This window comes from Microtus ochrogaster, unplaced genomic scaffold (genome assembly GCF_000317375.1).
Source record: "Microtus ochrogaster isolate Prairie Vole_2 unplaced genomic scaffold, MicOch1.0 UNK1, whole genome shotgun sequence".
NCBI classification, from domain to species: Eukaryota; Metazoa; Chordata; class Mammalia; order Rodentia; family Cricetidae; genus Microtus; species Microtus ochrogaster.
Window position 1 is genome coordinate 1482250 of NW_004949099.1, and position 11463 is coordinate 1493712.

General features: G+C 48.7%; 1 protein-coding gene across 1 annotated transcript in view; it reads right to left on the minus strand.

Moving 5' to 3' along the window:
• The window catches only part of Antxr1 (ANTXR cell adhesion molecule 1), a 218251-nt gene extending 209768 nt beyond the window's left edge, over positions 1-8483 (minus strand). The window contains exon 1 of the mRNA XM_013352879.2: positions 8123-8483. Coding sequence (XP_013208333.2) covers positions 8123-8268 — 146 coding nt within the window. The 5' untranslated portion in view covers positions 8269-8483. The remainder of the gene's footprint in view (positions 1-8122) is intronic.
• Positions 8484-11463: the final 2980 nt, after the last annotated feature.

The following is an 11463-nucleotide window of genomic DNA, read 5'->3' on the forward strand; positions in this document are numbered from 1 at the left end:
TCCCTCCTCCACCTGCTACACCACTCTCCATCCTCCACATCATGTTGGCGTCCTCATCACCACCCAAACAAGGACTTTCCCTGGAGTTCCATTTGCAGGAGCATGCTGCCTCAGCTACTGCTTGTTCTTCAGGGAGGAGGAAGGCTAGCTGTTCTTGTCTTTCTCCTTGGCCTTAAAGCTTCTGTGAGAATGAGTGACCTACACCACAGCCATCTGAGAATCATCTGAGGAGAGTTTGTAAAGTCCAAGTTCCTGTCCCAGTGAAACCGGGACCCAGTACACTCACTTCCAAGGTCAACACTTCTCACTGGTTCTCTATATTTCCCGCCCCATTACCATTTCTGCTGGGATGGATCCTTGGGTACTAGTAATAAACAAACCTTTTTTAGTGTATTTGTGTGTGTGGTTTTTTTTTTAGCAATGTGTTTTGTTGGGATTGTGCTTCTGCATGGAAGTCTGCGCCCTGGATGTAGTTCCTGCAGAAGCCAGAAGAGGGCATCAGAACCCCTGGGATTGGAGTTGCAGATGACCAGGAGCCAATGCGTGGGTGCTGGGAGTGAACCAGAGACCCTGGAAGAGCAGCAGTGTTCTTAACCACTGGGCCCTCTCTCCAGCCTGGAAGCAACAAGCTCAGCACGTGTTGCTCTACTCTCCATCCTTTATCAGGGATTCTCAACAAAGTGGGACCAACCCTAGGTGGCTCTTAAAAATAAACATAGAGCCGGGCAGTGGTGGCACACACTTTTAATCCCAGCACTTGGGAGGCAGAGGCTGGCGGATCTCTGTGAGTTCGAGGCCAGCTTGTTCTACAAGAGCTAGTTCCAGGACAGGGTCTAAAGCTACAGAGAAACCCTGTCCTGAGAAACCAAAAATAAATAAACAAACAAACAAACAAATAAATGTATTGGCGTCTATTCATCGTTGGTTATCACAATGATCAGGAAGAATCATGATATTTAGATGACAAGAATTAGGAATGCTAACTTACCCTTCACTCCTGCATAATGAAAACCTGTCTCACTGGGTGTGACAGCCTCCTCTCCATCTAGAAACACTGGTGGGAGTCAAAACCCCAAAGTCACACTCCGAATCCACCTCTGTGTGGAAATTCTTAACTCAGCTGCCTCCCTGCACCAGGGCTGGATTTGCTGCCCAGCCATCAAATTCCCTCAGATCCCACCAACTACACAAAGAGAAATTCTCGTCTTTCAAATATATTCGTGTCACACTTTGGTGACTTCCCCTTTCCACCCTATCAAGCTGATTCCTACCCATGGCACGAAAGGGTTCCTCTTAAGTATGGCGGGAATGGGGAAGGGAAGAAAGGAGACATGGTGCCACCTCCAGGCTAGATCTGAAATGCTAGCCTCATCGTCATTCCTGATTGGTTAGCATGCCCTAGCCTCTCAGCTCCAAACTGACCCCTTCCAGACGTGTTGGCTCCTTATCCGGCTTAGCTGCTATTCTTGCTTATGCAGGCCGGTGGAGTGTATAATTATGTTTGCAGTAGAGGCCGCAAGTGCCCACACATATCTGGTATTTCTGTCCTCCAGCATATATTTCTTCAGTCCCTTTCCGCAAGTGAGGGCCCATGACCAGTATGGGCCAGTGGGCTGTGAGTGGCAGGAATTGAGTTGCTTCCTCTGTAGCTGTGATGGAGAAGGGACCCTCCCAGGACAGCCATGAGTGCAGCCTGTCATGAGGCCTGAAGGCTGCTTATCCCCACATCATAACGTAGCTCACCATGACGCCCTGACTTATTTAATGTTCTTTTGACTGCTCAGTCTTGCATCTTTCAAGTAAACTGTGGCTTTGAGGTTGGTTTTACTGATTAAAGTGGTCTCAGCCAGTCTCTCTACACTTCAGCTTCCCCCCACCAGTGAAGGGTGACGGTGACTGTACAGATGTTACGGGACTGCAAAGGCTAACCAGGCTTGTCCAGACACCATTTGTACCATAGTGCCTGGCAGGGAGCCAGGGCCGTGACAGTCACTTGTTATTTTTCTACTGATCTAAACTTGACTTTGATTGCCCTGCCCCAAATCCTCACTGGAGCCTTCAGCTTTGGCTTCCCAGAGGCCCTCTCATGTCCTCTGCCTAAAAAGCCACCAGTCCAGACTGCTTCCGGCTTCGGCTGTCTTTGCACCTCCCGGGAAAGGACACGGCTTGCTGTAGGCACTGTCTATCCTGGTTTTCATTGCGGGGCCAAGTGCTTCAATCACTTTGATCACCATTGAGGACATGTCTATGCCAGGCACATGAAAAGAATAAGCCAAGTATAATGGAGGAAATCAAATGTCTTTCTCAGTGAGAACTTGGTGTGTCTGAAAATCACATCAAAATGTGTCCAAATATCCTCTTTGTCATGTGTTAGGGAATAATTAAATTAGTACAAGGGGCTGAATCTGGCCTCTCGTTCTGCCACCTGATTTATATTAGCATGAAGTGAGTCTAATTTGCATTTATGTGTCAGTCTGTCTGTCCAAGGGCTGCCAGAGTCTGTCCCTAGACACTGGGAGATAATTACAGGTTATAGTTATAGGAGAGATGGCTTCTCCCAGCCCCTCCTGGACTCTATTCTCAGTGTGACACCCAGTTTTCCCAGGTCTCCAGAGGTAAGAAAAGTAGAGGTAATTTACTTGGCAGTCGCAGAGGTAGGTAAATCACCCAGACAGAAACACAAAGCAAACGCTTTCGTATTACCTGGGTCTTGTCTACACCAAACCTTCCTATCTGTAGGCAGTTGTACCAACGATCGCCTGCCCGCTAGGCCCTCTTCAAACTGGAACCAAACTGCTGGAATGTTGGAATAAATTAAAATCCTGGCCCTGGAGAAATGCTTGTCCTGGTGTCTTTTAAGGTTACTATTGCAGCTTGTTCGAGATAGCCTAATGCCTGCTGCCCCCTCGCTCGGTGCCAGCTTTGCAGCCTCATTACTCTAAACGACTTTCCAAGACATTCAGAAAACAAGCCCCATCTGTGTGCCTGGACATATCTGCAAGCTTGAATTTCCCCGTCCCATCAAACTCAATCTGAACAAACCACTAACTTATTGGACCTTTAAGTGCAGAATACTCGGAGGCACTGGTCACACCTGGGAGTGTGAATCCCTAGCCCCAGGTCTCTGGGAGGTGGGAGGGGTGGATGCAGGAGCATGCAAATTTCCTACCGGCAGTAGCTGATGGACACTGGTCCAGTAGCTGTTCCATAATGAAGCAGTCTTAACTGCTTGGGAGCCATGATTTACTGAATCACAGTGCAGGGATTTTTAATTTCTGGAACCTTCTGGGTCTCACTGGCTGTATTGCCATGTGCTTCTCATTACAGCCCAACAGCACAGGGTAGAGCTCAGCAGAGAAGGCCAGGCTGGCAGGCCGGAGCAGACAAGGTTCTGTTCTGCTGTGTCGGAATCTAGTCCTGGTTGTAGACAATTCTAACCCAGGGGGGTAAACTAAAGTTTCTACCACCTACAAAATAGGGTTCACCCCACCTACCAACCAGGGGCTGGCTGCCTCGGGCCTTGTGTAAGCGTGTGAGAGACTGGGAACTCACCTAAATCTGGACTTTGAACTTTTCCTTTGTAGATTAATCATTGGGAACCCAGGTCTTTTCGAGAAAAACAATACTCTACCTAGTGAGGTTCCAGTCTAAGATGACAAATGTCTGTCTGTATCCATGGCTTGTGTGCCCCTGACTCTGGGGTGCCACCCTCCCTCACAGCCTGCAGATCAGCACACCTCACAACACCCAGGGGAAGTCTGAGAAAGTGGCAAGCTGGGCTTCCTTTGTTTGGGAAAAGGAGATAGAGACAATTGGTTGAGCAAAAAGTAAGTCTTACCCTGCAGCCCCACCCTCCTCATCCCTGCTCTCTTCTGAGTTCTATTTTTGAAGTCTTTACGGCACAAGTATCATGGCCAGCACTGCCCCGAGACTGGAGATGGAAAAATCCGCCTTCTCCTTCTACGTAAAGAAAATTAATACGTGGTGTGTAAGTGCACATTGCCATGACAAAGGGCCCTGCCAGGAAGGAAAAGTCCATCCATGTCCATGTGGGTCCTGAAGACCCCCTGGGAGACGTTAGAGAGGTTCTGTTGTTCTTCTCTGGGCAGGAGCCTTCCAAATCGGATTTTCAAGTCCCTGATTGAATTCCCAGCAAATTACTCTTCCCAACTATAACCAGAAAAGCATGTTTATATAAACATGAAATTCCATCAGTGTAAAACCCTGTGCAACCCGGTTGCCAGAGCCCCTAATAACGCCCTATTGTGTTACTGTGGTGTTCTGGGTTATCATTAGACAGTCTTTGCTCCTGGTTGAGAAAACATGACGTTCCATTAACTCTACAATCTGGGCTCCCTCCAGGCCAGAGATGCATCCTGCTCAAAGCTGAAGAGAGCCGAGCTTTAATGCCACAGGAAAGCAAACTGACTATCGGAGGGGAGGGATAGCAGGGGTGGGGAGAGCAGCCGCAGACTCGGTCCCTGTGACCCATGGCTCTGCCTGTAGCTAGCACCCCAGCCATCAAGGGGCTCAGAAGCCCAAGCACAAACCAAGTCAGCATTCTTTCCCTTCCCGCTCTGCTGCGGTCTGCTGATGCACAGTGGTATCTGGGGAGCTCCTTCCTCTCCAGGACGGAGGACTCTGCAGGGACTACCCTGCCGCCTGTTTGCCGTGCCTGCCTGCTGGCCCATCCACCAGTTTGCCTGATTGTGGGTGTAGCTAGAGGCACACACAAAGCATAGAAGTTCCAGCAAGCTTTTCATTTAGCACACACACACAAAAATACCCCAGAAAGACAATGATGGGAAGTTAGAGGCTAGAATTAAGGAGTGAGGGGTTGGGAATTCAGTTCAGTGGCCAGAGCCTCCTCCACACTTTTCCTTAAGAATTCAAAATTGCTGGGTGGTGGTGGCGCACAGCTTTAATCCCAGTACTCAGGAGGCAGAGGCAGGTGGATCTCTGTGAGTTCGAGGCCAACCTGGTCTACAGAGCTAGTTCCAGGACAGCCAGGGCTACACAGAGACACTCTATCTTAAAAAACAAAACCAAAAACAAACAAAGCATTTAAAATCACATTTTCCTGAATATAAAATTGGTATGTTTATTATAGAGAAATTGGAAATTTCAGAAGTTAAAGTTCTTATCTTCTAGAGAGGAATTCTAATCCTAACAGTAAGTCCAGACATGCACATGCAGGTGGTAGCTTGGCTTTGCTCTGTTCTGAGATGGGATCTAGTTACTTAGCCTGTTTGGCCGTGGTCCCCCAAGTGCTGGCATCAAGCCTGGCCTCGCTTCTTACAAAGGTGGAATGCACACAATGTTTGGAAACATAATAGTATAAGTATTATGTATTTCTCCTAAAATATCTTGCAAACACTCACAATCCGCAAAGGCTATGCAGTATATATACTCTGCATATTTCATGTCTTACCTAAATCCCATTGTCAGACATTTAGGTAATTCTCGGCTTTTTACTATAAACCGCACTACCATAGACACACAGTTAGGGCTCCTCTTCGACTACCTTTCTTTCTTTCTTTCTTTCTTTCTTTCTTTCTTTCTTTCTTTCTTTCTTTCTTTCTTTCTTTCTTTCTCTCTCTCTTTCTCTCTTTCTTCTAAGATAAGGACGCGCTGGATGGAAAAGAAGACCCTTAGCTGTGTTAAAAGCATGCGATACTTCCTGCCAAAGCATTGTCTCACCCACACCACTCACATGGCAGCCACATGTGACGATTTAATTTAAACAAAATTAAAAGTTCACAAACTCATTTGCATGGGGACCACATACGACGGGTAGCTACTGTTTTGGACAGCAGGAGCACAGAGCACTTCTGTCCTTCTAGAAAGTTCTAACATGCAGTTCAAGTCCACGAAGACCATCGATTTACACCATCCCTAGCAAGACAGGACCCAGGTGGCCGACACTGGACTCTGCAATGCTTTAAAAACCTCTGCCAACCCAATAAGCACAGTGTCTTGCTTGATCTTTTTCATTTCGTTAATTGCAAGTGAAACAGAGTGGTTTTGCTTGTGCATTAACTTTCACATAAATTTTCCTTGGGAAATTATGACGTAAGGCTAATTTCATTTCTAACTAGCTTTTCCATACTAAGATCAGGCTTCAGAGAGTAAATGAGGCTGCAGAACCTTCCCCAGCTTCCTATATTCCACTTATGCTATTTTGTCGCCCGCTGAAGAGCACAGTGCTTACATAGTCAAATCTCCTCTGTTCTTTCCCATGGCTCTGTGTCCTGTCATTCTCTATAAGATGCAAACCCGAGCTGACACAGATCTTCTCCACTACTTGACAAAGAACCTTTCTAAACACTAATGAACTCACTGCCCATTTATCTGAAATTCCACTAAGCATTCACAGGGACTTATATAGTTTTCTATTTTGTCCACATATGCTTTGAACTTTTCCAAACTGTTTTCATTAATTTGCCTTCTAATACATTCCAATATTTTCTGAGAAATTATGTCTTCATTATTCTTTTCCAAAAATGTTTTATACCTTTTGACTTGGTTTCCCCCCAATAAAATAATCCTAAAATGATTCTACTGGATTTATTCCACCACCACAATAAATTCGTTTATAAACTGGACCAAATGTTCAGCTCAAATTATAGAATTAGGACACCTGGTTGTGTTCACGGCACCCCACAGTCTTCTGGGAAAAGGGGGATTTGTTGTTGCTGTTGTTCATGGTTCAAATTTCCTTATGGGTTCCTTGGAACCCCGTGGTTTTTGTTTCTTTTGAGTCTCAGGTAGCCTGGGTTGGCCTCAAACTCACTATGTAGCCCAGAAGCACAGGATCATCTTGAACTCCTGGTCCCCTTGCCTCCACCTCCCCACGGCAAGGATTGCTGGCCTGAGCCACTACCACCACCACCACCATGAGTTTATTGGTTTCTGTGGTACTGAGGAACAAACCCAGGGTTCGGCATTCTAGGCAAGCATGCTACTGAGAGGAGCCCAAGCCCTCGAGTTCTCTTCAAAGAGCACAATGCCCAGCACCTTTGGTTTCAGACAGAGTCCCAGAGTTCCCCGCACCCAGGACCTCCAGCTCCCACCTGCTAAAAGGCACAAAAGATTTTCCATTTCTTAGCCTGAGCCTGAAATTTTAAGTATCCACCTTCTCGTAAATCTGTAAGAAAGAGATCTCACTTTTTATCCAAAGAATCTGGAGTTCAAAACAGCCTCTACGGAAAAACCAAGCCCCAGCAGCAACTGCGAAGCACATTTGGTGTCCAGCGGCCAGCTTATTTTTCAGGACTCCTGTTCCAACTCCCAAATACTTTCCAGTCTGTGAAATTCATCTCCCCACCACTGCAAGCGCCTCTCCTGGCACAGGCACAAATCTAAGGAGCTCGGATCTTGAGGGACCTTTTATTGTTGCTTTTCAGCAGAGCGCATGAAGGAGCGCTTGAGTGACTGCGGCTTGGCAACCCTGCGGGGATCTGGAAAGTGTTGAACTGGTCTTAACTCAGTTCTTCCCCAAGCAAAGTCCATCTTAGTCAAGAGGCCAATCATGCTGGCCTCCCTGGCAGCCCATCAATCAAAAAAGCCAACAGCCCAGATTTACCTACATCTCAGCTCTGGAGGCAAAGGGCACTGAGGACATCTGCCAGTATCTGAAAGCAGTTTGGTTGACACCACTTAGGAGGAAGGGTGGCAATGTGACTGGCAGCTATCTATAGGGCAGGGGGCAGGATGGCACTCAGCCCCCTACAAGACCGTCCCTACAAAGGGCAAACTGGAATCCCAGAGGTAAAGAATCCCCGACTTGGACTCACACTAAGTGCCCAGGGTCGTCAGGCATCAAGCCACGAGAACAAAGACTGCATTTTGGGGCCGGACATTTGCAAAAGGAGATGGCTGGCTTTGAAGAGTACTCTTGCCTCTTTGGAAGTATCTGCAAGTTCTACTTTTGGTTGCAATCGTTATCACTAAGATGGGAAGCAATCAGTCAACTGCATCCTCCCGGGACTCACAAGCTTGGGGCCAGAGACAGTAAGAAAAACAGGCAAAGCAGCCGGGACCGCGCACAGCTGGGGACCAAGTCCAGCAGGGGCGTCCTTGGGGACCACCCGCCGGAGAGCAGCATCCTCCAGACACTTACTTGTCCAGGATGAAGTAGAGGTCGAATCCCCCATAGCAAGCTGGTCCCCCGTCCTCGCGACGTCCCCCGTGTCCGGCGCACACGAGCACGAGCGCAGCCACGCAGAGTCCCCGCAGGCCCGCGCCCAGGCTCCCCGCGCGGTCCATGCTGCAGCCGGAGCGCTGGCCTCTCTGGTGTCCACAGGACCTCAGGGGCTCGCCATTCGCAGCCGGGGCTCCCGTCCGGTCCCCTGACTCCCTTGAAACGCCCGGAAGCAATTGTCCAGAAAAGTTCAAGGGTTTTGCTCTGGTTTCCGCCGGTTCTGCGCCGGGGTTTCGGATTTCAGGGACCCCAGGGCGCTCTGCAGAGTGGAGCTGCTGGGCTCAGACCGTCAGGCCGCTCCCAAGCTAAGCTTCAAGCTTTGCAGTCGAAGCAGTTCCGTCCTGACGGCTCTTTGTCCTAGATTTTAAGTATGATGGGGTGGGTTTTCAAATTGTTCTTGGTTGGGGCAGTGCGGTGTCTTGCTCCCTCCCCTCTCCCCTCCTTTCTTAGGTTTTTTTTTTTTTTTTGGAGGGTGTTGGGGAAGAAAGTAAGAAAGTCCAAAGAGTGCCACCTTGTGGCCAAGATCGGCGAATGTGTTGGGGTCCGATAGACCTTGGCTGGGGCAGGAGTGGGTGGGTAGTTTGAATGGCAGAGGATAAATCTCAGAGTTTTCAGGTAAGCTGTAAGCCTTAAATTAACCCTTTCTTTTTGTCTTGCTGGTTGCCTTCCCCACAGCCACCTCCCCACTCTCTCTAGCCTGCTTTCTTTTATTCTTGTTCTCCATCTGCGTATACACGCACTGTAAACATTGGATGGAGACTCATTTCCTTCAAGCAGGGTGGCTCCAACCTCAGGCCAGGACTTTTCAAACACGACCCTTTGTGCAAACGAAGCAGGGAAGGACAAGGCCTTTGTGATCTGGTCCATCGAGTGACCTTACATAGTGTTATTTCAGATCATGAAGAGCTCTGGTTGAACTCTGCACACACAATGCCACCAAATGAGAGGCTTGCCTTGAGGCTGCCGCGGGTGGACTTGAAACCGCCAGCCTCTAGAATGTCTGGGCCTCCATGGTTCAGGGAGTACATGATAACAGGTCTTCCTTTCTGCCTGTGAACTTCGTTATCCCTCCCCGTCTTTGATGATGCGCTGAGGAAGTAGCTGTCAAGGCTGTCAACAGTTCAAGCCATTAGGTGCTGTCCTCGAGCCTTGTGCTTGTCTTTCTAGACGGCTGGGTCTTTCTTAGTTGGAGTCCCACAGGACACAAGGTCTAGCTTCCCCCCCACTCTTGTCCCGGCTTCAGGGCTCTTCCAGATAATCACACTTTTTGTCCTCCACTCTAGGGCCTCTGAGACCTCTACTCCCCACCATGACCATCCGGGTACTTTTCCTCCAAAGCATATTCCAGTATCTCGGAATGCTTTATTAATTGTTGATTGCGTTTTCAGAGAAGCACACGTTTAGCGGATCACAGTAGCTCCTCTCTGAAGTGATCTCCAGAGTGGCCCAGCCTCTGTTCGCACACCTCCCGCACAGAGGAATGTCGAAGGGACTTATTTGATAGTGCAGATGTGTTGGTGTCTGCTTTTCAAGGCATAAGTGTAAGATTTGTGGCTTCCCCCCATTCTTGGGTCACTTACTCTGCAGAGACTCAGTGACCGTGATGGCTATTCCTGGTTGTCAACCTGACTATATCTGGACTGAATTACAATCCAGACATGAAGGGCATGCCTGTGATCCAGATCTTGAGGCGGGAAGACAACAAACCTTTACTCCAGATTGTTAGGCTGCAAGACGTCCAAATCTGGCCTGTACTTTCTGCTAGAAGCCTGTGGACAATGGAAGAAGGAAGGGTTCGCTCTTACCCTCGCCGTGTCCACACACCCGTTCCTTCACTGGCGTTGGAACCTACTTCTTCGGGACTCCGGCATATACAGAAGACCAGATGGGACCCCCAGCCTCGTGGGGTTGAGCAGTTACTGGATTCTTGGACTTTACATTCGCAGCTAGCCATTGTTGGATTTCTTGGACTGCAGCCCGTAAGTCATTCCAATAAGTTCCATATCTATATATGGGCAGAGAGCGTGCGAGAGTCATTCATTCGTTCCTCAAGGGCTCTGTGACTCTAAAGAACCCTGACTAATACAGTGGTCTATTATGAGAAACCCCAGCCCCCAGCATCTCCACCCCATGTGGCTGATGTTGCCATCCACGCTGACAGCCAACATCAGTCACCAGCCTGGTGACCTGGGAGCTGATTCTCCAGGGCCTGCCAAGCCTTTGGGTGACTGAGGCCTCTGAGACCCAAGCTAGCACCTAACCTGCCCTCCCCTCCCCCGACTCCTGACCCATAGAAGCAGAGGCAGTGTTTGCCTGTGTTCTCTGCTGCTAACTTTGGGGACAGTTTGCTAGGCAATAACAGGAAACTAGCAAAGCCTGCTGTTACTTTAACCCTGGGAGAACTTCTCTAGGATGAAAGTGATTGACAGCTTCCCAGGCTTGCTTGTCTGCGAGGCTGTGTGCAGGTAACACCTGCTGGTACCCACATTTGGGGAATTACTGTTGGCAAGAAAATAAATAATTAGGGGAAGCAAAAATACTCTTAACTGGTCTAAGTGTGCATTTTCAGTATTTTCTCCCGCCTCAAAAGAGGAAAACCCATCCTGGTCCCACCAAGTTCTGTGATAAAGAAATAGGGAGGGGAAATCTGCAGAGACCAGCTGTGCCATTGAAGACTAGAAAACCAGGGGGCTCTGGTTCAGGAAGAGAAGGAACTTGAGGGCAATGTAATAAAGAATGTGTTTGTGAGATTGGCAGGGAAAAAAACTTGAATGTCCCTGCAGGGCACGGAGGGAAAGGAGGAACCATGAGGGTTTTAGGAGAATCTTCTCTCATCTGCCTGCCCTCTAAATCCAATGAGCTTTTTAAGCCTGGGGGGCAGAGGAAGGCCTTGAGAATATTACGGGAGAATGGCTTAGGAAGTCATCCCAAGAGAGCACACTGGGTCACTGATAGAGCCTCTCTAAAGTCAAAGACACCATCAGAGGACAGACAGAGGCATAGACTCCAGAGCAGGAGGAGGGCCCAAAGAGTGTGCTCCCCAGTCCCAGGATAAATCCGGCCCTCAAGAAGGCAGTGATGTGGCTGGAGTCATCCGGGCATTAGAGTGTACCAGTTGCCCCTGCCTTTCTTCCAGGATTTGCAAAGATGACCATCTCCATCTTGAAACCACGTCAGCCACTGCAGCTCCTTTCTTTCCCTTCCTCCTCCTCCTTCCCCAGTTATGCAGGTAGAGTCAGTGTATGAAGGAATCTAGACAG